General features: G+C 47.9%; 1 protein-coding gene across 2 annotated transcripts; it reads left to right on the forward strand.

The window, feature by feature from the left end:
* On the forward strand, positions 1 to 27415 carry PDZD4 (PDZ domain containing 4). Of its 2 annotated transcripts, none has more exons than XM_083482806.1 (8): positions 1 to 536; positions 16237 to 16508; positions 18106 to 18196; positions 19591 to 19689; positions 21509 to 21571; positions 21665 to 21766; positions 24026 to 24136; positions 25685 to 27415. In XM_083482806.1, exons 1-8 carry the CDS (start codon positions 477 to 479, stop codon positions 27017 to 27019), a joined length of 2133 nt encoding a protein of 710 aa, XP_083338932.1. In that variant the 5' UTR covers positions 1 to 476; the 3' UTR covers positions 27020 to 27415. The 2 variants fall into 2 exon arrangements, with proteins under 2 accessions (XP_083338932.1, XP_083338933.1); XM_083482807.1 differs by having other exon boundaries at positions 80 to 536; positions 19591 to 19668.
* The last annotated feature ends 403 nt before the right edge of the window (positions 27416 to 27818 follow it).

Below are 27818 nucleotides of genomic sequence, written 5' to 3' on the forward strand. Positions count from 1 at the left end.
GAGCGACTGGGGCGGGCTCGGAGTCGCCTCCCCTCGCCTCCTCGCCCCCTCCCCGAAGTCATCCATATTTATCAGGCGGCGGCGGCGGCGGCGCGTCCCCCTCCCCTCCCCTCCCCCTGGTAATCGGAGCGAGGCAGAGCAGACGGCGGACGGGCGCGCGCGCTTCTCCGCGGCAGAGACCGCCGCTCCTCCGGGAGGGGACCCCGGCTGACCCCCAGCGAAGCGGGGCAGGCCGACCTCCCAGCACCGCGCCCCCCCCCACGCCGCCGCCGCCGCCATGCCCCCCGGGGGTTGAATGGGGCGCAGCGAGCGGAGGGCACCCCCAGCCTCCCTGCCCAGGGCTATGCCAGGGTGGTGGGGGGGCCGGGAGAGCGAGCGCCCCGCGCCCCCCACCTGTAGGGTCCCCATGAGCTGACCCTCCTCCCGAATTGCGAGCCGCCCCCCCCCCCGGTGCCGCCCCCTCCCGCGGCCTCGCCATGGGATGTAACATGTGTGTGGTGGAGAAGCCTGAGGAACAATATAGGGTCATGCTGCAGGTAAGGGGGACCTCGCGGGGGGGGGGGGGAGAAGAGAAGAGACTTGGGGTTGGGGGGTGACCGGCGGGCAGCCCTTCTGGGAGGGGAATGGGGTTGGTTGCATGTGGGGTAGGGCGGGGGCGAGAAGGGGTTGCCTATGGGGGCGCGTTTGTGGTAGTTGTGGGGATAAAAGGGGGCTGGGGCTCCGGGGGGTTGTCTGGGGACAAGGAAGGCTGGGCAAGGCTGGCGAGAGTTTCCAGGGGTTCCTGGATGGTGGGGTTCGGTGGGGCGGGGTGGGGTGAGGTGACTATCCTGGACGTGAGAAAGAGCCCTTTGCATGTAAGGGAGGAAAAGGGGTGGGGAATGGGGGGGCACTGTGGAAAGAGAAGGCGGCCTGGAATTATTGGAGGGGGGCACATCAGGGAAGGAATCCCTGATTTTCTGGGGAGGAGGTTCTGTGGCATTGGAGGGGGGTGATGCTGCAGTGGGGGAGGGGAGCAGGTAGGGGGAGGTTGCCTAGCAACTGGTCCTTCTCCAACTCCCCCCCCCCCATTTTCCCATGCCACACAGTGCCTGAAATAATGGGGAGGGGGCTTCTGTGAAAGAGAAGAAAGAGGAATTGGGAGGAATGGCAAAGGGCCGCTGAGGTGGAAGCAAAGGATGGGGAAGGGTCTGAGAGGGAATGGGACAGACTCACATGAAGCAGGCATTCATTCACCACCAGCCCCAGCCCCCCCCCCATCCAGCCAGCCAGCCATTCATCTCCACTCACTTTCCATCCCAGTCCTTGTATGGTTCTGCATCTGCTTAACCCGCCTGCCCTTTCTCTGCCTGTTCAGGTATCTATTTTCAGACTCTCTCCCTTCTTTTTGTCTGCGTCAGCCCGGGTTCATTCATATCTTTCTTTTCTGCTCACTCTCTCCCCCACCTCCCCTCTCTACTCATTTATATATTCCATGCATCCTGGTCTCCCCCTCCCCTCCCCAGATTACAGGTACAAAGGCACCTTCCCACATCCCCAACTTGGTCCTGTCAGATCTGTTGGTTGAGGCTCTGGAACTCAGGGCAGCAGAGGAAGCCTTGAGGTAGAATGAAGGTGGTGTGTCTAGGCTCAGGAGTAGCCAACATGGTGCCCCCCAGATGCAATCTCTCTCTCTCTCTCCCCCCCCCCCTTTCTGTGTGCGTGGACATCAGTATATTTGCCAGTGTGCATTGTACTGGCTATCGGATATAACTGTAGGTTTACATGTTCTTGTTTGCACAGTAAAGAGACAGTATATTTTCTTTTTGGCTTGCTTTTTAAATCTCTTCCCTTGGCGTTTATTCATAGACAGGCAGTGTACAAGTGGCAAATAAGCCTGCCATGTGTAGTGAGAGAAATGACCCCAAAGTTATGGTTTATGCTGTATAGGTGCTCATAACATCTTCGCCTACTATCCTGACACCCCTCCTACTTATATATATAGGCAATGCCATGTATATCTGCATCTTCAGTAATACATATATTTACATACACAGAGAAAGCATTCATGTTTGGGTCTTCTAGACAACGGCGTAATATTGTAAATGAGTCTTTCAGATATTGCAAATGGGTTGTTGGGAACAGGTTGTTTTTTTAAAGTACCAGATTTCTGGACCAAAGTAGGGAGGGAATTACCAGCTGGCATTTTGATGACAAAGACATCGTGGAGACATTGTGGAGAAAATGCATGCACGAGGAGCCCCCATCCCACATTAAACATCCATCTCTGGAAGCACCCATCCTTTCCTTTGGGCTGTTACTTGAACATTGCAACCAGTAATCTAGCAAAGAGGATCCTGTTGTGTTGTCTAAGGAAAATGGGAGGTGACTGCTTTAACGGTGTTTGCCTTCAAAGTTTCCTCTTCTTTTGAGCCATGTCAAATAAGTGTCTTCTTTTTGCCCTGGCAGTCTTTGTATTTAGTCTACCTGTGTGCAAGGTCTACTTTGAAGGGATGTGTGTGTTCTTTCATAATTCCAGTTCAGTTTTTAATAGTGGGAACCAGATTTCCTTCCAATAGGGAAGGTCAGATTAGCTAATGGTCTCATTATAATATTTTAAAGCAGGGATGAGGAACCTGTGGTCCTCCAGATGTTGCTGGACAACATCTTCTGTAATCCCTGATCCCTGGGCATCCTGGCTGGGGCTGATGGAAGATTGACAATATCTGGAGGACCAAAGGTTCCACTCCTCTGTTTTACAGAGAAGGGCCAATATTGTTATGAACTAAGCTTCTGGTTCCAAAATGTACTTACTGTATTACCAGACTGAGATAACCGGAAGTCATTCCTTTCTTTGTCTCTTTATAACAAAACTAACTGAGTGTGCATCACTATGTAAGAGGAATGGGGAGAGGCTGAGCCTTGTCACATGAGAGGTGCACAGGGGTTCTTGCTGTTTCCCACCCCATCTAACTTCATCAGAAGCCCTGTCTTTCAGGCTGAGTTTCCAACAAGTGGAGGGGACAGACCTGGAGAACTCAGGCTTCTTCTGCACCTCTGCTTTGCATTGCCTCATCTCTTGGTCACTTTGGAGAATGGCCAGGGGCCATTTATTTACCTACCTGCCCTGCCCTTTATCACAAGTGATTCCAATACTAGCTACAATAATCTCTCTCTGTGTATATATATTGTCCAGTTTAAATGGTTTTGAGTTTTCTTTGGTGGTATGCATGCTAATTCTTCCAAGCTAAGCTGTAAGCATAGTTATTAAAATTTCTCAATAGCAGTTAAAGATTCATTTTGGAAATGAGGCTCTAGATTAAAATTTCTGCCATCAGGAACCTTTTCAGAAAACCTTTGCTGATTCATATTCTTATGGCTTCATTTACTAGAGTTTGCTTACATATTCAGTCTAGTGTACAGGAAATCAAGGAAGCTCAAAAGTAGAAATGCATTGACTAGACAGATTTTTGCTTATTTAAACAAGCAAATTTTAGGAAGTTGAAGGATTTGGGGGGGGTTTGCTCCTGGCTGTGACAAATGTGGGTGATCAGAAATAATAAATAACAAGTTTCATGGAGAGCCAAGTAATAAGTTCTGAAATACAATATTAGCGTTAAATTGTGAATTAATAATGGCTGGTTTTTAAGGGTTGCTTCACACATTCTTGTTTTAATGAAGACACTTTACCTATAGTAGCATATGCCATAGTTAATGGGTCAATTTCTCGCAGAAACTTAATTTATCACTTATAGATGAAACTTCCAAAGATCACCAACTAACGTGTCCAAGAACTTCATTGTGAAATATTCTTACGATTATGAGGAATTTCTAATGTCAAGTGACATTTGCCAGTTTTTATAACTTTCCATACTGTGTATGAGTAGACCATTCGTAAATGCTTTACAACTCTATCTTTGCCTTGTGAGGAAAGTGGTTGTTGTTCCTGTTTGACAAATGAGGGACAAAGGCTGTAGGATAGTGAGTAACTTACTCATGGCAAAGACAGATCTGGAACGCAGGTTTTCCAGGTTCATCCTGGGCTCTGACACCAGGCAAGATGCTTCTTACACTTTGGAGTCCTGGGCAGTGGCGTAGCGTGGGGGGTGCACCGGGCGCAACATCTGGGGGTTAGGGTTACGGGGCGCAAATCCATGGGTTAGGGGGCGCAAATTACTTGCCTTGCCCCGGGTGCTGACAACCCATGCTACGCCACTGGTCCTGGGATTTGGGAATTGTTCCTGTCAAGTTCACAGGTCATTTGTTCTCAAAGTGCTAAGAGTGATCTGTGGGGCCATTGTGAAGGGGTGTGTTTTGAGACCCTCCCTGCCTGGGTTGATTCCACAGTGCCTGTTCACCACCTGCTAACAGCAGCATCAAGTGTAAGACTTCACATGCATGTCTGAGCAATCACAAACCAAGTATCGCAGCCATGGAGCTTTCATAGCACCTTGTACACATGGCTTTTTCTGTGGAGCCAATTCACGTAGTTGTCTGAGTCACGAAACATTGAGTAATCAAGTGGCGAGCCGCCAATGGACATACAAACAGGAGAACTGACTTCTGGTTTCCATCCGCATTCCAGGGGTTGATGAAATAGAATTGTGATCTTCTCATGCTCCTCCCAATCAATACGGGACATCACAGGAGAACCTGTGGCCTGCCAGGTGTTGTTGGACTCCCATCAGCCCAAGACAACATGACCCATGGCCAGAGATTATGGGAGTTGTAATCTAACAACACCTGGAAGGCTGCTGGTTAGTTAATTCTGATCTTATTGATACTCCCTAGTTATAACCAGTGCTTTTTTTCAGTGCTTTTTTCAGGGGGTTCTCAAGGTTACCGGCATCTCTTGTTGTTGTTGTTGTTGTTGTTGTTGTTGTTGTTGTTGTTGTTGTTGTTAAAAGTGTGGCACTTACTGTAACAACTGCACAGTCAGTACTGGCACCTATTTCTTCTAGGAAAAAGGCACTGGTTATAACAGACACGGGGGTGGGAGTGGGCTGTGGATCCATATTTCTCATTGGTTGATGGTGGCTACCTACTGGCCAGCAGGGCTACCCTGTTTTATCTACTTTTGCTCTATGTTACCTTCCTTGTGCATCTTTAAAGCACACAATATGAATTTCTTGTGCTTCTTACCCTCAGATCCAGGATGTGTGAGCTTCAGTAGCTTACTTAATTTGGGAGTTTATAGCCACAAGATGATGGCCAGGTAGCTTTACAGCACTGGATTTGGGGTGGTACCAGCGGTTCTGCCGCACAGGATGCTGAACTGAGAGGGTTAATAATAATAATAATAATAATAATAATAATAATAATAATATCAATATCAAAATCATACGGGTACCTACTGAGAAGATCCATAAAAAGCAACTGTACCAAAATGAATTATTGTGAAAATAACAAATTTTGTACAAATTTTGGCCTCACTTGGGGCACCATGTTACCAAAGTCTACCCCTGATGGCTTTTTAAAAAGGAGGCTTTAAAAACAGGTTATTAGAAGAGAGGCCTAGCAAATGGTTATTAGCTATGATAGCGAAATGTTCAGTCAGTATATTTTTGAATGCCAGGAATCAATGAGCGATGTTGCTTTCACACTCTGCTTTTGAGTTTCTCAGAGGCATTAGCTTAGCTCCATTTGAAGACTCAGATAAGCCTCCTGTCACCATTGTGACTTCAGGAGACTCACTAGGACAACTTTTGTCTAGTATGATGGTTGCCTGTCTCTGGTAAAGGAATTTTTGCAAATACTACAAGGCTGACTGGTGATGTATTTTCCACAAAGGGCATACATATTGGTACTTGTGGCTTAAGAGTGTCATGGTCTGAGTAGAGGATTTAACTGCTTTATTGAGGATGTCACAGAGAACTTCTCTGAAGTTGTTGCATAAAGAGATGTGATAGAGAAATGCCTGGTGCGTGGGTTCTCTGAGAAACTCAGTTGGATGAACACCTCGTACAAAAAGACCAAAGACAACAATGAAATCACATGCAAACTAGGTTAGACACAAAAGACCAAGCACACCTGTAGAAATGTACGTAAAGCAGGTGAGATATAAACCTAGTGACATAAATACAGTATATGCCCTGTCTAAATATGAATAGTTACATAATCAGTGCCAGACACAAAGAGAAATGGACAAAACAGGGCATAGCTCCTTTTATCAGAAGTCGATGGGATGAAAACAGAACCATAAAAGTGTGTAAACACTGTTCCTCTTGCAATATTGGCTAAACTCTTCTGTGTCTCTGTGTGTGTACACATACACACATTGCTCACACCAAATAATTACTTTTCCAGACAGTTCCTTTGCAGACACTTTCTGTATGGACACCCACACACCAAGACCAGACAAAAACAGAGATCTAAATATAATACACAAACACACACCCCAATAGTAGTTACACATGCAAACAATGCCATATGTCCACAAAGTCACAACTGCTATGATTCCTGAGATTTCATAGGTGCTACTCACATACAGGGTTACATTTCTACACTCCAGACCCAACCACATTTCACACAAAAATAATTAAACGCCTTTTCACCACCACCCCTCGCTTGCACGCTCTCTGCTGCAGTGGGACAAGGCTGCGCATTCTAACGCTGGTCACTAGCCAGAGATTCTTGCAGAAAGGGGAATGGGGGAGCTTTTGGTCAGAGCTAGGAGGAATCATAAAATATAAGAAGCGCCCAAGGCTTCAGAGAATACATTAGAGAGAAGGCTCTCCAGGAGGCTTATAGAGTCGGGATCTGGAGGGAGGGGGAGAGGCGGGGAGAGTTGCTGGAAAGGCAGTTTGGGAAAGATGAAGAAGAAAAGAAACACACAAAGGGAAGCTGTGGGAACCATCTGCTGAAGGCCTGAGGCTGGATCTCATTCCAGACCTGCCTGCAGGAATGTGATTAGCATTTGTTATAAATTCCTGCAGGGTCTTCCTGAGGCAGAGAACATCTTCCTCATTCCCACCCACAGCCCTTCCCCAAACCACCAGTTTGGGGTCTTCGTTTCAAGCTTTTAAACATGCAGCCTCATTTCTCTACCTTATAGCCCTTTGGATTCCTCATCATCAGTTTACTGCTCCCGCCCCCCCCTTCTCAGTTATTTTCCACTCCGGCCCACAGCTCTCCCTCTCCAGTTCTGGGGGATGACCCTCCATTTGAAGAGGCAATCCATCTGCTGTCCTGGTGGCTCCCCCCACCCCATATTTCATAGTGGAAGAGGAAATGGGAATTAATGATACCCTTGACTTTGAGGAGAGGGAGTGGGGAGGAGATTTGCTCGGCTTTTGATCCCCTTTCCCCATATTTTCCTTCTCCCCAGCTGCAGATGCCTGTATCAATCACTCTAGTTTCCATGGCAACTGCAGCTGCAGTGATGGAGAAAGAGAGGGAGACGCACACAAGACTGTGCAGCAAAAGGCAACGCAATACACAGAACTGCTCTGCAGATTGTATGAGGGCACACACTGTACAATGACGCACCTACAGATGCATCAACCCATGACGCATAATGAAGTGGTTCTTGTGTAGGTTCCCACAATAACTGTTGAGTTACGTGCATGAGAGAGCATTGTGCATACAGGAAACTGGGCGTGTTGTCATGGACCTTTGGCGAGACAAAATGGACCACAAACTGCCAGGGTTTGGATTAGGTAAGGGTTTGACAGCCAGTATCAGATACTACCTAGTCCGGGGACAACCTGAATGACTTTATTTCCCCTTCAGGTTCCCATCTGGAAAAGAGGAGTGATAAAATGGAGATTAAATAAATGTTTGAATGAGGGGTAGTGGAACATTTCATGATCTTTACGTACTTGTACTTGAGAGCATCAGGGATGTCTTGGGTATTTGCTTGTACTGAGGCAAATCACACAACTGTACAAGGGTGGTTTTTTTCTTCGGGTCTTTAATTATGTATCAGAAATTCAGCAGGTGAAATATTTCCTAAGCTTTAGACAGAAATGTTCAGAAATGATACACTGACTGAATTTCCTCTTATCTTGCTGCTGTTAAGAACTTAGGCACAATTCCAGAAATTTAAAAAGCTGGCAAGTATATCTAAAAGCATAGGTGATCCACTGTGCCATAGACTTAGGGTTGCGCATGCTATTGCCACAATTATTCTATGAGCTGAAGTACTTGGGCTTAGCTACATAATCAGCTAACCTGGGATAGCAACCCTCTACTTTGTTTTGGCCTCTAACTTGCTTCTATAATTGGGGGCACATCAGCAACTGAAGTGAGGTTAAAGGCAAGGATCAAGTCAAGGGCTCTGGAATCTCTTCCACCAGACATGCAAATGCTGAACAGAGTATAGAGTTCTCCGCAGACAAAATTTAACTGAGTGGTCCAAGATAGCAGGGATTCAAGTCCAAAATGCACCCTGGCATTCTTTGTCTATGTGTAAACAGAGACTTCTGCCTCAGGGGATAATAATAACCCTGTGACAACCTTTGAAGCAATCTCTGAATGTGTAAGCAAGTCCCTTATCTTATTTTACTGCCACTGCTGTAATGGCTTTTTTACATGATCAGTTATCCTGTGACAACATCCCCTGAAACAGACTCCAATTTGTTTACATGCTCATGAGGCTGACAGTCAGTAACCCCTGGCAAGATTGGGGCCCGTTGCCTCATCACATGTCCTGGAACAAAGCAGTTGTGTAAACCAGCAGTTTCAGCCTTCAAAAAGGCCCTCCCTGTGCACACACCTATCCTATAAGGTGGACAGATGGAAGGGAACACAGAGTTCCTCCTGCTGGGCCTTTAATAGATGTTCAGAAGAGGGAAATTTAGCAGGTATGACTTCCATCTTCCATTTTTTATAAAGGTGCAGGATCATTCTTCTCCTCTCTTCCATCTGGCCACCCTAGGTGATGGAGCCCTGAGGTCATGGAGCAGAGCAGGGGTAGCCAACATGGTGCCCTCCAGATACTGTTGGACTGCACCATCCCACAATCTCTGGCCATGCTGGCGGAGGGGGATGGCAGTTTGGAGCACATCGGCATCTGGAGGGCACCACATTGGCAATCCCTGGTGTAGAGACTGTATCATTTCAAACTGTGTGTGTGTGTTGGGGGTGTGTGTCCTTTTTTCCATATTCCCTCCACTGGGGGGTGGAATCCTTCCCACCCTCTCACTTATCCCCTGCAGCACATCAGGGAGAAGAAGTGTGTCCCAGTCTGCTCCTGCCTCGATTAGTTTTCTATTTGTAGGGAATTTCTTAGAGGGGAGTCTTTGAAATTTTGGTGTGCCGCCCCCCACTGTGCTTGAAATCATTTACATTGGTACAAGTCATTTTCCCACTTCAGGATTTTGCTACCTTATTCTTACTTTGTACAAATTGGCCAGGCCTCAGATAGCTTGAAACAAATTCATGGATGATAGATTGATTTATCTGCAAAGATTTATAGACCGTCTAATCCTAAAACTCTGTAAATGGTGTACACAAGTGCTGTATCAGTGATTGTCCACTGTGATTGCTAAACAGAAGCTCCATGAAAGAGCCACACCAGTGGTACAAATCTCAGGTTCAGTCCCTGCAAATAGGGCTGGGAATGGCCCTGGAGAGACGCTTCCTGTCAGTGCAAACAATACTGACTGGTCAGACCTGGTATTGGGCAGCTTCCTATGTTTCTGTCCATCTGAATACCAGTTGTTGGTAAACAAAGGAGCAGGTTTTCCCCAAGATGGCCTGCTGTTCGGCTCCAGCTAGGCTTCCAGCCAGATTTTGTGGCAGAATTTCCTTGCCATTTTTTTATCTCAGCACTTGGCTCTTGGTCCTTACTAGATTTTAGGCCTGGTTTGGTACCAGAATAGAAAAACGGGTACCTTTAAATGGCCCAAAGTGTTCAGGGAGGAGGTGTGGCAGGACAAAATATTTAATTCCTTAGGTGGGTAAACTCATATTGAGTAAGCAAGTGTCACTCCTGTTACAACAATCTTGAGGTTGCTTTTGCTGCCACAGACTTACAGGTAGGTAGTGCTAGAAACTCAGATATATGAGCCAACCGCCAAATGGCACGTTAATCAAAGGTTAGGGTTGCCACAATAGAATGTTTAGGCGCCAACTTTTTTTACAATGAAATTTATTATTATTATTATTACTATTCATTTTGTTTATATACACCTTTATATTTTAAAGAGAAAAATATCAAGGTGCTTTACAACAAATTAAAATATCAAATAAAGCAATCCAGAATAAAACAAATTTAAGCTTCAAGGAAGATATTTCAGATCCTTCTCTAAGAGACATTTTGCTTTCCCCATATTTATTTGCCTACCTAATTTATATAGCTGCCCCATAGCAGAAATACCCTAGGAAGCCAGTTTAGATTAGTGGTTAGAGTGTCAGACCAGGACCTGGGAGATCAGGGTTCAAATCCCCACTCAGTCATGAAGCTCCCTGGGTGACCTTGGGACAAATCACAGCCTCTGAACCTTCCTCACAGGGTCGTTGTAGGGATTAACCAAGGTGGGGGTGAACCATGTACTCCTTGGAGAAAAAGGTCAGATATAAATGCAATAAATATTCTCTTCCGCTTACCTGCTTAAGAAAGCTGGAGAGGCCAGTCAGGTGGAGATGTCAGATCTCCACATGGTCACAGTTGGACCTCTGCCAGTAGCAAAACACACCTGGTGCCTGGGGGATTTCTGACACCGCTTACAGGGCTATCCCTCTGGAACCCCTGAGGTTAGAGTTGACAGAGGAACTTTACCAGAAGAGAAGTTGGCAGTCCTAGACATGAGTAGTAGGTGTGTCATATTTTCTGGAAGCACCCTGTGCCCTTAACAGCTGCATGGTAGACAACAAGTATTCAAGTTTAAATCTGGCCATTGTCTGGCATGAGAAGAGTGTGGCTTGGATCACTGAATGAGACATTCAGTAGGCAAACAAAATAGTTGTCGTTGTTTTAAGTATAGGATTTGGAGTGTGCAATTTGTATCACAGGGAATAGAGGTACGTTGATGGAGTTCTAATTGAACCCTTTCCCTGCAAGATTTTTATGTGCAATAAATGGTGTTTATTTATTTTGCCCAAAAAAGTATTCACTCAGATGAGTCCCCAGCTGTGGTCGTAAGTGGTTGTGGTATCTCACACAGATTTTCCATTTCAGTGAGAACTAGGCTTACCTCAGAGGGTTGTGGTATCAGGACAAAATGAAATAGTTTTCTATAACCTGCACTGAGCTTCTCTGTGGAAGAGTTGACAGAGAAATATGTGACTTAAGATCAGTGCACCTGTCTTTTTTATAATAATATTTATTAGAGTTTCGAATAATACAAAAAACAAAAAGAAAAAAATGAAAAAAATTCATCCTTGACAATCCCATTTTCAATAACTTTTTTCCGCGACTTCCCCTCACCTCCCCTTCTTGTATTCCAAGTCCAAATATTTATCCCACAAGTTCTTATCTCTAATTTTTTAACCTTAATTTGTTATTATATTTATTTATATTAAATTTTTAACCTTAATTCATTATTGTATTTAGTTCAATTTATATATCAACTTTTAACTTATATACCTCAATCATTTATAAAAAACTTTTTCTAAGGTTGACCCTATTTCCCTTCCACAAATTCCCCATTCTTATACTAATAGCAACACAGAATTAAACACAGAATAGAAAAAAATCAAGCCCCCTTCGGATTTCCAAACCCCACCCTCCCTTCCCTGGTTTCAATCCCAAAACCATAGTCCATTAGTTTATCTATTATCAGCCTGGCAACCTCACGTCCGAGGCCCTTAAATCTCTCTGTCCCTTTCTGCCGGCTTCTTTGAAAGTCCCTTGTATTTAACACCCAGTCTCGGAGGGGCACTCTCTCTATAATATCCATGTTCCTTCCAGCCAGGCCTCCTTGTTTAAAGGTGGAGCTCAAATCCTGTTTCTTAAATCCAAATGTCCCAAGAGCTCCAGCTTCCACCTTGATCAAATTACCGTATTTTTCGCTCTATAACACGCACCTGACCATAACACGCACATCGTTTTTAGAGGAGGAAAACAAGGGAAAAAATATTCTGAATGAAACAGTGGACGTATCATTTTTGTGCTTCATGCTGTGGCCACAGACATGTGATCTGATGGTGAATTTGGGGTGACCCAATGCAGAAATCCTGAGAATCCCTGTGGATCCATGCTTTGTAACCACGTTTTTGCACCATTGCAGCCCCAGGCAACAGTGGGTGCGTGATTTTTTTGGGGGGGGGGACAGGCTGTAGCCATGGACATGCTATGTGCTCTGATGGTGAATTTTGGCTGACCCAATGCAAAGATCCTGAGGATCCATGTGGATCCATGCTTTGTAACCACGTTTTTGCACCATTGCAGCCCCAGGCAACAATGGGTGTGTGATTTTGGGGGGGCAGGCTGTAGCCATGGACATGCTGTGTGCTCTGATGGTGAATTTGGGGTGACCCAATGCAAAGATCCTGAGGATCCATGTGGATCCATGCTTTGTAACCACATTTTAAGTGGGGAGGGAAGGAAAAACACAGAAGGCTAAGAATGCAGGAGAGGGCTATAACGTGAGGAAAGGAAGGCAAAAGTTTCCCCCCACCCACCCACCCAAGCCAGCCAGCGTGCGCTCTCTCTCTCTCTCTCCCTCCCACCAGCATGACAGAAGAAAGCATTTTAACTGCATTAAGAACTATTTAGCAGCGAAACCTAAGCTTTGCCATCCCTTAAGAGGTACAGACACTGTAATCTTCCAGATCGCATGAATTTACAGGCAAAACACTGTTTAAGGATTTCATCCTTTTAAATGGAAGAAAGCATATTTGAATGCTGTGTGTCTCCAAAAACAAAAAGTAGGAAGTCAAATCAGAATTTTAAGCCGAACCTGTAATCTCTCTTCCCTTTACAAACATTGTTCCCTCCGGAGCAGGGACAGGATAGAGCGACGCTCTGCTCTCCTCTCTACTTGCCTGGAGGGGAGGGGCTTTCCCTGCTCTTTGTTCGGACGCTCTGCTTTCCTCTCTACTTGCCTGGAGGGGAGGGGCTTTCCCTGCTCTTTGTTCCGTTTGAGCAAACACAGTAACGAAACAGAGCAGGGTGGGCAGTAAGACCCTGAGGCAGAATGAAGGAAAACTGCCACTTCCTGTCTCACGGAGCTCCCTTCTCCCTGAAGCGCGGTTTGATTTTTGCCTCATTTTTCGGCTCCAGGGACCACACGTTCGCTCCATAACACGCACAGACATTTCCCCTTCCTTTTTAGGAGCAAAAATCTGCGTGTTATAGAGCGAAAAATACGGTAATAGTCCATAGATCTTCAGATCCCCACAAAAGAAGATCTTTCCATTCCTCATTTCTAAGTTCAAACCAAGTTTTCCTCTTCCGATCCTTATTTTCTTTTATATCCATCTTGACAGGCCTCCGGCTCTCATTTGCCTTCTGTAACATTGCAGCCCCTCCTTTCTGCTCCTCCTGTTCAGCGTATATCTCTTCCTCCTCTTCCTCAATTTTCTCTAGTTTCTTTTCTTGTCCAGCTGCCTGGGTTTTGTACGTCAAGTCCTTTTCCAGCTCAGTAGATACATTTGCTGTTGACTTCAAATTTGTAGCACTTGTAGACAAAACATGACCTTGCTCGTACATCTTTCGCAACTTTCCCATGAGAAAAACAACCTCATCCAAGTCAGCCAGTATTTTCCGACCTATTTCCATTCTTGTAATGTCCCTGAACCCCCTCTAGAGGGATTCTGGTTATTTAGTATTCCTTTCACTTCCAATCCAAAAGTCAAGTTAATTTGTTTCAGTCCTTCTTTATTTTCAACAACTTGTAACAATATATCCGGCTAAACCAAAGCTTTCTATTTTTTCCGGCTTTGACAGCTAATTTGACAGCTGTCAAAATCTTCTGTATCTCCTCAACAGGCTCTTCTCACGGATCACTCCCGGTCCCGGGAAGGGTGGCACTTGATCAGAAAATAAGCTCTTATCCTCCAGCACAGTAACTTATACTTTTAAATCCGTGGAATTAATAACTTTTATCCAAAAAAGAAAAAAAGACTCTTCTCTCGACCTTAGCTGTCAAATCCTTGCTTTAAAATGTTTACAATGGGGGGGAGATGGACTTCCTCTTTGCACCTCCCCCGCTCGTGCCGAATCCACAAAAAAGGAAAATTTTTAATCCAGTTTCCAAATTACTCACGGGTTGTTCTTGGTTTTTAGTCCAAATTTTCAAAGGAAGAAGTCAGCGCTCTCCGACGAATGGCATGCGGCTTCGCTCGGCAGGGGAAGCAGTAGACTCACAGCACCGCGCCGCTCCCCGTCCCCCGTTCCGTAACCTTTAAAAAGGCTCCTTCACGGGTCGGGAGGGCGCTAACGGTGCCCGCCTAGTCACCAGGTCTACGGGCATCCGCGCCCGTGGTTTTTGAGGGTCCCGCGTCGCCGGCGTGGCAGAACCCGACCCCTGTCGAGCCGACTCCCTCCGGAGCTCGGAGGGAATCCGCCATTCGGCGATGGCGCCAACCCGGAAGTCCAAGATCAGTGCACCTGTCAACTAGGATGCCACTGATTCATAATATCCCTGGGGTGCCCTTGTTTTTGGTGGTTCTCTCCAGAATGATTGGAAACTCCCAATAAGGAGTTCATTCATTTCGTGTGTGTCTTTGCTGGTAATCAGTCCTTATGCCAGCAGTCAGCCAGGTTGGCCACTGGCTCTCATCCCTGGTGGCTGTCCACCATTTAAGTAACCCGAAATGTAATGCCTATAGATCTGTCGTCCAGGTAGGACTATACAGTACCTGCCCTGACTGGTAGTGGACATTCCAGTACTATGCCAAGGGTCCCTCAAAGTCTGGTACTAGCCCTGATAGTAATTATGCATAGGAAACAAAATCCTGATAGACAACCAAAGTATATTATATGTGAATGAGAGGTCACTGGTCACCACTGGCTTCAAGTTACAAGAAAGGAGATTCCGACTAAACACCAGCAGTTTGGCAGTGAAGAAGACTCCCTCAGGAGGGTGTGGACTCTCCTCCATTGGAGGTTTTAAAGCAGAGGTTGGGTGGCCTTCTGTCAGGGATACTTTGGTTGAGATTCCTGCATTGCAGGGGGTTGGACTAGATGACCCTCAGGGTCCCTTCCAGCTCCATGATTCTATGAAATGGGTGTGTGTGTCTCAAACTGCATGATCTACCTCTCCCTCTCCCTCTCTCTCTCTCTCTCTGTGTGTGTGTGTGTGTGTGTGTGTGAGAGAGAGAGAGAGAGAGAGAGAGAGAGAGAGAGAGAGTTTTCAAGCACCCCTGGTGCACTGCACTACTTTGTAACGCTCAGTTTGAGAACTGACATTGTATTGTAGAATAATAAGGAGTTATAAAGGCCACAAGGCATTTCTCTTTTATCCTTATATTTAAAACAATTAAAGTACTTGTTGCTAGAATCTCTTTATCACAGCATGTTTGCAGTAAGCCCCTTGACATTCTACTTGTTTTATCCCACTAGCTGAATGGCTGCACCACCAATAATTTGCCATGTTGAAAGGTGGCAACGCTATTGTCAGCTGGGAGAAGGGAACTCATGTTTGTGCCAGTCTTACCATTAGAATGAAGCAGGTGCCCCAGGCAACAGAAGTTTGGGTATATATGCAGGGCAGCAATATCAGGTGGACCTGCCATTCTCTTCTGTCGGAGGATGGAGCTGTGTGAGAGCGCCAGCCACGTAGCCTGTCCTTCGCCCCCTCAGTTATATGCGGCAGAGGATGCCCTCCTGTTTCCACTTTTGAAGCAGGTTTCCACCGTTGGCTTCTGTGGATTGAATGGAGATGTGCTCCCTGGTCTTCAAGCAGCAAAATGTCTTGGGCAAACCTGGTCTGCATGAGTGTGAAAGATTGAAACTGCTTAGGAGGACGAGGAGAATCAGCTCTAAGCAAGCATTGCCAGGATGGGATGTGGGGAGATGTGGAGGTCTTCCCTGCAGGAGGGATTGTTTGTTACAGTGTGGTCAGCTGTGGAGGAGTGAGCTGCAGGTTACACATGGCAGATAGGATGGTGCAGGTACTTTTTGAATGCTCAGATTTCTTGAAGAAAAGGCAGCGAGCCAAAACCTTGAGCAGATGCAGAACCCAACATGAGTGCATCTCTTACGCATCCCTCAGGAAGGAAGGGAACCACTCCAGGAGTAATGTTATCTGAGGGGGCGGGTTGGAGTTCTCAGTGGACTGGTGAAAAGAAGCACCAGACTTTGGACCTACAAGGCTCTATTGATTGGTCTGTCTGTCTGTCTGTCTGTCTGTTTCCTCCTTTCCTCTATAGGTCAATGGTCGGGAGTTGTCCCGTCTCTCACAGGAGCAAACCCTTGAAGCCCTGCGGTGCTCCAAAGAGCCTCTGGTCATCCAGGTGTTGCGGCGCAGCCCCCGCAGCCGGGGTGGTGCCAGTGAAGGAGCTGCCCCCCAGGGGGACCCCACAACGTTGGTGGACAGTGGAACTCAGACAGACATCACCTTTGAACACCTACTGGGGCTAGGCAGGATGCACCCCCCGAGCCCCCCAGCTGTGACTTTGGAACCTTATGGGCTGCCTGATCTGTGAGTGCTCCCCCAAGCAAAACCTTCCCCATTGCATTTGCTCTCCATGCCCTTCAATCAGTTATAGCCCCATGGTCCCTTCCTACTACTCTGTTCTTTTAGAGTTGCCAGTTTTTAAACTAGTGTCTTTAGTTGTGTATTTTTAAGCAGCTCAATATGCAGACCTTAGCAGCACTGAGATAAACTCAGCTCTGTCCTCTCCTCCATGTTTTTCAACATCTACATGAAGCTGCTGGAAGAGATCATCAGGGGGTTTGGGCCACGTGTTCACCAGTATGTGGATGACACCCAGCTCTACCTAACTTTTAAATTGGAACCAGTGAAAGCAGCGGATGTCCTGTATGAGTGTCTGGAGGCAGTTGAACGATGGATGGTGGCTAACAGATTGAGGTTGAATCCTGACAAACAGAAGTACTGTTTTTGGGGGACTGGGGGTGGGCAGGTGTGGAGGACTCCCTGGTCCTGAATGGGGTAACTGTGCCCCTGAAAGACGAGGTGTGCAGCCTGGGAGTCATTTTGGACTCACAGCTGTCCATGGAGGCGCAGGTTCATTCTGTGTCCAGGGCAGCTACTTACCAGCTCCATCTGGTACACAGGCTGAGACCCTACCTGCCCACAGACTGTCTTGACAGAGTGGTACATGCCCTGGTTCTTCCCCACTTGGACTACAGCAATACGTTCTACATGGGGCTACCTTTGAAGGTGACTCAGAAACTGCAATGCAGAATGCAGCAGCAAGACTGGTGACTGGAAGTGGCCACCGGGACCATATAACACTAGTCCTAAAGGATCTTCACTGGCTCCCAGTACGTTACCGAGCACAATTCAAAGTGTTGGTGCTGACCTTTAAAGCCCTAAGTGGCCTTGGCCCTGTATACCTGAAGGAGCATCTCCACCCCCATAGCTCAGCCTGGACACTGAAGTCCTCCTCCGAGGGTCTTCTGCTAGTTCCCTCACTGCAAGAAGTGAAGTTACAGCAAACCAGTCATAAGGCCTTCTTAAGAGTGGTGCCCTCCCTGTGGAACGCCCTGCCTTCAGATGTCAAAGAGATACATAACTTTTAGAAGACATCTGAAGGTAGCCCTGTATTGGGAAGTTTTTAATGTTTGATATTTTACTATGTTTTATATATGCTGTAAGCAGCCTAGAGTGCCTGGGAAAACCCAGCCAGATGGTGGCGTATTAACAACAACAACAACAACACCTGAACGCCTATAAATGTCTTCACAAGAGCAGGCCAGTCCATTTTCCTTATCAGCTGGCAACCCTGTTCACTCTCATATGATGAGCCCATTTTCCCAGCATCCGGGCTGTGGAGCCGTCACAGCTGCTCTTGGCTTCTTGAGTTCACTTTTCCTATATTATGCCGCCTGGCTAAAAAGCACATGCATGTACAAATGAAATTCCCTCACCCCTGAGTTAACCACAGCCACCAAACCTCATGTTTCAAGGTCCCAGGATCAAGTTTTCACATTAGTTTGCATGTGCTGAATGTTCATGTGCAGACATTGCTCTGGGAGTTTTCTAAGGGTAACGGTGGTCCTGAGTGGCAAATGGATGCTTCACCTAACTGCTTTATGCCTTTCCTTCTTCACAGCCCCTCAATTGGGCATGAATATTATGACCCTGTGGAATTCATGGAAGGAGGTGCCCCAGAGACTGAGCGGGCAGAGGAGCTGGAATATGAGGTGAGAATGTGATGAAGCTGAAAGAGGCAGTCTCTGGGTTTATATCCACAGATCAGGAAGCAGGGCCTGGCTCCCTGCCAGTTAGGCAGAGTGAGGCAAACCATGTCAAGTGGCCCATTCTGGGTACCATTAAATGGCAACGCATTGCTCAGTTATTTAATGTGTTTATACAAGACATTCAGTCTCAGGCTGGCTGCACAGAGCTGCAAGGTTGGGCAATGGCAAGGTTGCCAAGGCTGGCAAAGAGCCTGCCACCCTAAAGACTGCCATTCTCAACTTCGCATAGAACTTTGCATACATAGAAGAAGTTTTAGCTGGCAAATCTCACTTCTTCCAGGCTAACCCCAAAGTTGCCTCGCGCAAGGGTCCCCCAAATCCCAGAGCAGGTATTTTCCACAACATATTGCCTTCCAGTGAGGAGACTGGTGGCACTGTGGAAAACACTGGGGTGGCCTGTGCTCTGCTTGTTTGCTTCTCATTTCTTCATATCTCCAGTGAGCCCTGTTTCATCCCTCTTAGGTCAGGTCCACATGAGCATTTGCTTCCATTTAATAACCACTTGCTGCGAGTTCAGTCCTATGTTGTCAAGAGGCAGCTTGGAGTGAGGAAAGAGCTGAAGTATGGTCTCCTGAGTGCCACCAGGATTGTAACCAAAAGGGGACCAGTGACAAACAACAGGGGGCCTCAGCATACTCAGGAGAATTTGTTAAAAGTACAAAGAAGTTTTAAAAATCAATTCTAAGGGGGCAATTCCACAGCCCAAAGAGGACTGTGCATGCTCAGTAAGCACAATAATAACTGGAAAAGAAAAACAGAATCAGGGGAGGACATGGAATGTCCTGCTTGGGTGAAATGGCTGATTGGAACCCTGAACAGGAGCATTCCTGCTCTGGAGGAAGAAGACACTGTAACAGTTTGTCACCAGCCCCCCTTGTTCTCCTTATCCTTAAGGGTTTTGCTCATATGGGGCTGCACCCACACTCTTCCTGGAATAAGCTTGATCTATGATGGGCATCGTTCACACATTCATTCTTGACATTAATGATGAGCATGCAGGTGTGAACTGATCCTAAGGTGGTTACAGATGGTTCCACTTTGAGTGTCGCTCAACTACCAAGCAGTATATAAATTTAAATAATGGTAACAATGACCCCTGTAGAAGATCTTGGCACTATTTACCTTTGACTGCAAACCTAGGAAAGGATGGGAAAGTTAAGTAGGGCCGATTCAGAGAGACTAAAGGGACGGTTTAGCTGTGATTTTCTACCTGGGCTGACTAAATGAAGCATTAAAATGTACTTGAGAAGGTCTGTGAAAATGAACCTTCTTCTCCTGCCTTGGCTCAGGGCTTGCAACCGTGTGTGACTTTGCTTGGTGCTTTCTCTATCCCACAGGAGGTGGAGCTGTACAAATCCAGTCACCGGGACAAGCTGGGCCTGATGGTTTGTTACCGAACTGATGATGAGGACGATGTAGGCATCTACGTTGGAGAGGTGGGGGAGGGGGCAACTCTTGGTGGGGTGCGATGTGTGGCCTGGGGAGGCAGAGGCAGGCAAGTGGCGGGAGGAAGCTGCTGTCAAGCTTTATGAAGCCATGGAGAGTAAGGAGCTCCAGGTTTCATTGCTGCTGCAGCAGCAGGAGCAAAAAATAAGCCTGTATGAGAGAGAGAGAGAGAGAGAGAGGGGGGGGGGGAGGGAGGGAGGGAGATTTCTTTGGGATTGGGTTAAACCAAGGATGGGGAACCTTGCTCATCTCCTGTCTATTGGCCGTGCTGGCTGGAACTGATGGGAGTTGGAGTCTGGAGGGCCACAGGTTGAACTCTGTCTCTCCACCTGCTGCAGTCTGGGTGCTGCTCAGGGTCTCCGTGCATCAGCTTTACATTTCACCGTATTTTTTGCTCTATAAGACGCACCAGACCATAAGACGCACCTAGTTTTTGGAGGAGGAAAACAAGGGGAAAAAAATTCTGAATCCCAGAAGCCAGAACAGCAAGAGGGATCTGGTTTCTGGGATAACCTCTTGCTGTTCTGGCTTCTGGGATAGCTGCTCACAGCCTCTCCCGGGCAAAGAGCGTGCGGAGCGTGTGTGTGGCTCTTGGGGGCTTTTCCCTGAGGAGGGAAAAGGGCAGCCCTTCTCCCTCCTTGGGGAAAAGCCCCCAAGAGCCGCACTCTTTAAAGGGAGCAGTGAGCAGAGCCTCCCGTCTGCATTTGCTCCATAAGACACACACACACATTTCCCCTTACTTTTTAGGAGTGGAAAAGTGCGTTCATACAATTAGCATTGCCTCTACTTTGCCCCCAAAGTCAAGATTCCAGGAGCATGCTTTTGACTATAACCAGGAGTGCTACCCTGACACCACATAGTATGATCTTAAATTACTACAAACCACTGGCCCTAGTAAGTGTGGTGTTAGCTGCATATGCCCAAGGAGCATTAGGGGCTGCTGTGTGAGGAGTATCCCAGAGGGCATCTTTGGTACTCTGGGCTCAAAGCACAGTTGGATTTATAGCTATTGTGAAAAGAGTTGGAGGCAGGGAAAGCAGAATGCACCAAGTTATCACCACAGAAAGCCAGAGGTAGACTGTGCCATCTGGAGAACCCTGCCTAGCTGAAGATGTCAACTTAAGACATTTTCATCATCTGCTCCCTAAAACTACCAGCGCATCCTGGCAAGGAGCTCTTCAGTAATTAACGGAACTGTTTCTCCTATCTGTTGGCGCAATTGTGAATAATTTTTTTAGGCAGGCATGGAATTTGCAAGACACTTGACTCTAAATCGTTTAGGTATTGCATTTTTATTCTAGCACCCATCCATCCCTCTACCCTCTGTTTACCCTCACAACAATCCTAGCTGGGGATTGGGGTGAGAGAGGGTATGACTGGCTCAAGACCACCCAATGAATTTCATGGAACACTGAGGGATTTGAATAAGTGTATCCTTGCTATGCCTTTAGAAAAGAGCAAATTCTGGAGATCAACTAGCATTAGATGGAGAGTTATTTTCCATACTGTTCCAAATCCCATTCTGCATTGCCTAGTGCTGTGGTACGCACTCAGGAGAAACAGGCCTTATGCACGTACTTCTTCCAGGTCTTAGGATGTAAGAGAGCAGAGCAGAATCAGGTTCAAGCTTGTGTCTAAGGGAAGGGATTTTAGGTCTGGTGTGTGCTACAGTTATGAGGTTGGACAGGGGTCCTGGGTTCTCTGTTCAGCATTCAAAGATTAGTAGGTTCTTAGCAGGCTGGAAGAGAAACTAGGAAGTAGCATACTTAAGTTCACCTCCTGATGCTCATTTAATTTTTCTTACTCCAGGTAAATCCTAACAGCATTGCTGCCAAGGATGGGCGAATCCGGGAAGGAGATCGCATAATCCAGGTGAATCCTGTGGGCGACTGTGGTGGGTGTTAAGAGGGATAATTTAATGCACAAATTTAAACTTGCCCTTCTGTACATTTCCTCCAATCCTAGATAAATGGCATGGAGGTACAAAACCGGGAGGAGGCTGTAGCAATTCTCACCCAGGAGGAGCGGACAAATATTTCTCTGCTGCTGGCTAGGCCTGAGACTGAGGTGAGAGGTCTTTAGATGCATGACAAAGCAGAAGGTGAATGGAGAAGGGCCAAAGCGAAGTAGCAGAGCACAAGGCTTGCATGCAGAAGGCACCACGTTCAATCTCTGGCATGTTCAGGTAGGGCAAGGAGAGACTGGGGCAAGTTATCTGGGTCTGTGTAAGGCAGCCTCCTCTGGTCCCAGAGTCAGGATAGGGGGATAGGCTGCTGGATCAAACCTCAGCTGTTGAAACCTGTCACGTAAGAAAGAAACTTGCAGCTGTTTAATGTGTTTCAGGGAACAGGTGCATTTGAGTGTCTCTTTGCTTGCTTGTTATGGAGCTGCATGGAAGTAGGCTGTCTCCTGCCAATGTCCCTTGCAGTCCGGGGGTGGAGAGAAAGGCTCGAAGGGACTGGCGTATTTATTGTTTGCCTTGTCTGATGCTGAGAAGGAGTGTGAGCTGCTGGTGAGCCTTGCCTACTCTTATTTAGGGGTGCTTGTGAAATCCTCCCTATCTGAATTTCTCACTCTTGATTTTAAAATTATGAATAAGCTGCCCTTGTTTCCAGAGCAGCAGTGATGCATTAGCAACCCATTCTTCTTCTTTTAACACACACACGCTATATCTGGTCATATGCCTATATGTCCACAGTTGGCTGCAGTTTTAGTTGCTTTCTCCCTTTTACAACTGCACATTGGTTTTAAATCACAGCACAAAATTATCCTTGTGCAATCAAATCAGGATTCATTTTTGTACTGATTTATATTAATAGTGTACTTAGGTGCTGGTCCATGTTGGCAATTCTGTGGAGATATGCATTGAAAACTGTGGCAAACTGATCATGTGCCAATTCCAAACATAATTATCATTTTATAATTTTTAAAAAATTAAAGCAGAAAGCAAGTAGGCAGAGCCAGACTAAGGACAGAGGCAACCCAGGTAATAATATTGGAATATATATATTGGGAGTTGCTGCTCTCCTCTAGCAGGCAAAAGTGGATGCCTACAGAATAATCAAGCCATGTCTGATTTCAAACAGCCAGGTGCTTGGGCTGTCAGCCAGGACAGGGATGGATTGACATTTATGCAGCAGTGGCAGTTCCTCCTCAGCAAGTCAGTTTCCATAAGCCCCCAAGCCCCTGCCCTGGTGAAAGAAGGTGGGCTCCCTTTATATCTCATTTACTTTGTATTACTCAAGCCTATATTTAAAACTTCAACCTGCGGATGGAGCAACATGTTGCAAGGCAAACACGTAGGATCCTGAACCTTGTTCGTTAGCCTCGTGAATTAGTGGGTGAAGGATAGTTTCAGCGGCCACTCTTTCCCCCTGCCCATTCCCCCCCCCAGGCATTTTGGGTGGTATCCAACTGCCATGTCCCATCAGGGCAAGGATTTCTGCTTCTACAACCCGCCCAACCCCTGTGCACACCCCTCCCGAAATCTGCTCCAAAGGGTTGGGGGAACTCCTAGAACAGATTTGGGGGGGCTTGAGGGAAGAAGGGGATCATGTCCCACAGTGCAAGCAGAAATCCTTGTGCCGATGAAATGAGACACTTGCCATTACATTTAATTCCACCCTTCATTTATATTTTTATCCAGGCTTTCCACCAGGGATGGACTTTGGACATCTTTGGTGTTATGGCACCCTGAATTTGGCAGTCCCAGATCACTCTTCTCAGTTAGGGAACTTCTCAATTTATACGATCTGAAGAGAAACCAGAGTATATCTTCTCAATTTTGTGTCCCCTTGGCTCAGCGCCCTGTGGGACAGAACCGCCCGCACCGCTCTAAATCTGGTGTTGCTTCCACCAAGGAGCTCAGAGCAAGATATGTATATGGCTCTTTCCCCCCACCCGCCTCCATTTTGCAATTGCAACAACTCTGGATGGTAGGTTAGGCTGAGAGCCAGGGGCTGACCCAGGGATTTGAATGTGGATCTCATTGATTCCAGAGTTACCCAAAAAAACACGCTTTGTAAAATGCATTTGATTTCATTCCCTTACTGACATATTGCACTTGTTTTGGAAATAAAAAGTTCATAGTGTGTGAATTTGATGCAAGGACACTTGGTTGGGGCTCATTGAAGCCAGGCTGGGGATAGGGAACCTGGGGCCCTCCATAGGTTGCTGGCCTACATCTCCCATCATCCCTGACCATTGGCCCTGCTGGCTGGGGCTGATGGGTGTTCAACAACATCTGGAGGGCAACCAAGTCTCCAGTCCCGGGCGAGACAGTGGAATTCCCAGCCATGTTCACTGTTATTCTCTTCATCCTTCCAGTTGTCCAAGCGTTGGAAGGACAGTGACCGTGAGGATTTCCTGGATGACTTTGGCTCTGAACACGAAGCCGGAACAAAGCCCCGGCGGCTCCTTTCTCCACCAGACCAGCAGGTGTGTGGTCTAGAACGGGAAGTGGCAGGTAGTCAGCAGTTTGCTCTGAAAAGCAGTCGGGGTGGAGAATCAAGAGTTCTCTCCTGGGCAACTTTCTGGGGACCAGAGGCAAAAGCAGATGGAGCAATGGATGAGACTTTCATCTTTGTACAGAAGGCTAAACTCCAAACCCATGAAAGCCAGAGGTTTCTATACATCCCCCACAAAACTCCCCAACCTCCATCCAGGCAGGCAAGCGGCATCATCACCACTCAAAGAGATTTCCCAGCCTGGAAAAGGCACTAAAGGAGGGTTCAGAGCAGGGCCAGGGAGAGGGGGGTGGCCTGAGGAGAGTCCCAAGGGGAGAATAGAGAGGAGGCCTGGGGCACCAGATTTAGCTTCTAGGCATGCAGTTCCCCTCCCCCCCACTAGGACATTGTATGTGTTGCAGGATTTTGAGACACAAGAAGCAGCAAAGGGTTAACTCTGGGGTACATTGTATTACCTGATAGGGAGTGACTTGTGGTGGGATCATGTACAGATATGTCTAGAAAAGAAATTCATCATGTGCATTAAAGGATAAGCTCACTTTCAAGCGATGGGGAAGGTGCTCTAGGCAGAGTCAGACCTTTGGTCCACCTAGTTCACGATTGTGATGGGGAAGCTGCCCGTCAGACGCAAAGCACACCATATCCCATGGAGCTACAGCCCCGACTGCTGCTGCAAATCCCAGCTGCCTCAACCTGGAATGGTCATGGGGGTGCTTAGCTTGGCCGCCAAACTTTCATTTCAAAGGTTTGCAATATGACGTGACGCCTTTACTTCTCTATTTCTCTATGTCTCAGCTTAAGCATTACTGCATAGGTCAAGATCTACCTTCATGTTGCTGGATGAACTGCAGTAGACTAGCAACAATTTCTAACTCCAGGTTGTTTAGCAATGACTTCAATGAAAGGCTGCCCTGTCCCTGACTCACAGACACTTGATTAGGTTAGGATCCCTGCTGTGTTGCAACTTATACAGTGGCCACCCCAGTGTATAATAGGGTGTATTAGAGTGCAGGAGGGAATGGGCTTCACACACATGCCCCTCAGGCAGCATTTTGTCCTTGACTCCATCCCCTGCCATAATTGCACTAGTGGAAAGCAATGCAGATTTTATAAACCCCAAGTCTTCTGATGCCTGCACTCAAGTAAGCCGCTGAAGGGGAGAAATGCTGCTATTATCACCTGGGAAGCAATAGGCTTTGAGTGATTGGTTGAGATGCACAATAAGAGGATGACTCTCTCCCTACCTTTCTGTAGCCATTTACAGGTTGATAAAGGGAGTTTAGAAGAACCTCTGTGCCTGTCTTTTCAGCTTACATGGGTGTTAGTCTTGAAGTGCAGCTGGGCTCTCAGTCTTCACCCAGTTCAAAACCCTGCACCTATAGAAGCTTCCTTGCCAATCAGGGGTCTGTCTATGAGTCACACAAAGGTGTCATTTAGGAAATTCTGGGCCAGAAGCCTGGCATAAGGTGGTGTTCATGCTTTTTTCTCTGAATGGTCCCCTCTCCTTCCTTCTCCATAGAACGAACCCTTACAAGAAAAGCCTCCTGGAGACCCGGCCACTCCTCTGACCAACAGCCAGGAGCTGGACAGTGGTGTCGGTCGCACTGATGAAAGCACTCGCAACGAGGAGAGCTCTGAACATGACCTCCTGGGAGACGAAGCACCTAGTGCTGCCAACACCCCGGGAACCCTGCGCAAATTTGGGCCTAGCCTGCAGCCCCGCGACTTCCACTACAGCATGGACTCTCTGCTGGCAGGGGAGCCACCTAGCGCTGTGGGCACCGACATGATGCCAGGGCTTACTGACGAAGAGTATGAGCGCTACCGTGAGCTGCTGGAGCTAAAGTGCCACCTGGAGAACGGCAACGAGCCAGGCCTGGTGAGCGCTGCGCTGGACGTCAACCGCAACGAGGTGGCCCTCCTGGAGGAGGAGCTCCGCCACCTGGAGTTCAAGTGCCGCAACATCCTGCGAGCCCAGAAGATGCAGCAGCTGCGCGAGCGCTGCATGAAGGCCTGGCTGCTGGAGGAGGAAGGGCTCTACACCTTGGAAGGCGAACCGAAGAAACACGAGTTGTCCGACATCACCGAGCTGCCGGAGCGCTCCGATAAGGACAGCACCAGTGCCTACAACACCGGGGAGAGTTGCCGAAGCACCCCCTTGCTGGAGAGCCCCCTGCGCCGCCTGGCAGAGCCCCCCAACCTCAACCGGACTGCCCCACCTTCGCCGCCCCAGCCCAAATTCCGGCGTGAAGAGCGGGTGCGGCGCAGCCCCAAGGCAACCGGGGAAGGCAGCCCGTACTTGGGGCGGCGGCAGCGGGAGGAGCCGCCCGCTCCTATCAGCCCAATGAGCTTAGCCAGCATATGCAAGGACTCTCTAGGGGGCAAAGGAGAGCCCCGCATGGAGTGGAAAGTGAAGGTGCGCAGCGATGGCACGCGCTACGTGGCCAAGAGGCCGGTGAGGGACCGGCTGCTCAAAGCCAGGGCCATGAAGATCCGCGAGGAGCGCAGTGGCATGACGACGGACGATGACGCCGTCAGCGAGATGAAGATGGGGCGGTACTGGAGCAAGGAGGAGCGGAAGCAGCACCTGATCCGCGCCCGGGAGCAGCGGAAGCGCCGCGAGTTCATGATGCAGAGCCGGCTGGACTGCTTGAGGGAGCGCGAAGGCAGCGAAGCCCGGGGAGTGTCTGGTGAGGTCAACATCCTGGCCCTGAGTCACCGCAAAACCATGAAGAAACGGAGCCGGCGCATCCTGGACAACTGGATCACCATCCAGGAGATGCTGGCACATGGCACTCGCTCAGCAGATGGGCGCAGGGTTTACAACCCACTGCTGTCCGTCACCACGGTTTGAGCGCATTGGAAGGAGCAACAGGAGGAGTTGCGGTGATGTTCTCCTTCCCTCCGGCTTTGCTGGAGAAAGACAACTAGATGGGCCAATCCTTTCCTCTGTTATCAGGAAGCTTGCTCTTTGAACACACCAAGGAATCGCTCGCCGTTTGCTGCCAGAGCTCCATTGGGCTCTTTGAACCAAATTTCATGGGGGACAGGAAGCCCAGAGTCCCTTGCAGCCTTAAGAACCAGAGGGCAAGAGGGGCCACAGCCCCAATCCTGCATCCACCAGGAGCTTGCTGCGGAGAGGTCTGTCCCCATCCCACAGATTACCTGTATGGAAGGTGATTGTGCAGAGAAGCTCACTCACCTGACCCTTACTGAGAGCTTTTGCCAGCTTATCCCCAGCACATCACATTTGGAAGCACAAGGATTCAGCTGTGTTCCTCTCTGTGCAGTATGCGGAGCACAAGGAAAGTGAGGAGGGTCACCCCCCCCCCCCGTACTGGCCAAGGCCAATGAAGGCACTCCTCACCCCCTCCCCTTGGGATATTGTGACATCTTTCTTTCCTCTTTTTCTTTCTCTCTCTCTTTTCTCTTTTGTGGTCGTGGATCTCAATTCCTTTTTCATTTCTCTATTTAAATGGAAGCTTGGGCCCTGGAGGCTCATTCCACAAGCAACTGACAGTCTTCTTCCTGCATTTTCTGTCACCTGCTTACCCCGCCCCACCTGCCCCATGGAGAGGGGCTCTAGCTTAGTGGGGGGAGGGGGAAGAGACTGTGGAGCAGAGAGCTTGTGGTAAAACCCTGTATCCAAGGCT

The sequence above is a fragment of the Podarcis liolepis genome, assembly GCF_965112155.1.
Source record: "Podarcis liolepis genome assembly, chromosome: 17".
Taxonomy (NCBI): Eukaryota; Metazoa; Chordata; class Lepidosauria; order Squamata; family Lacertidae; genus Podarcis; species Podarcis liolepis.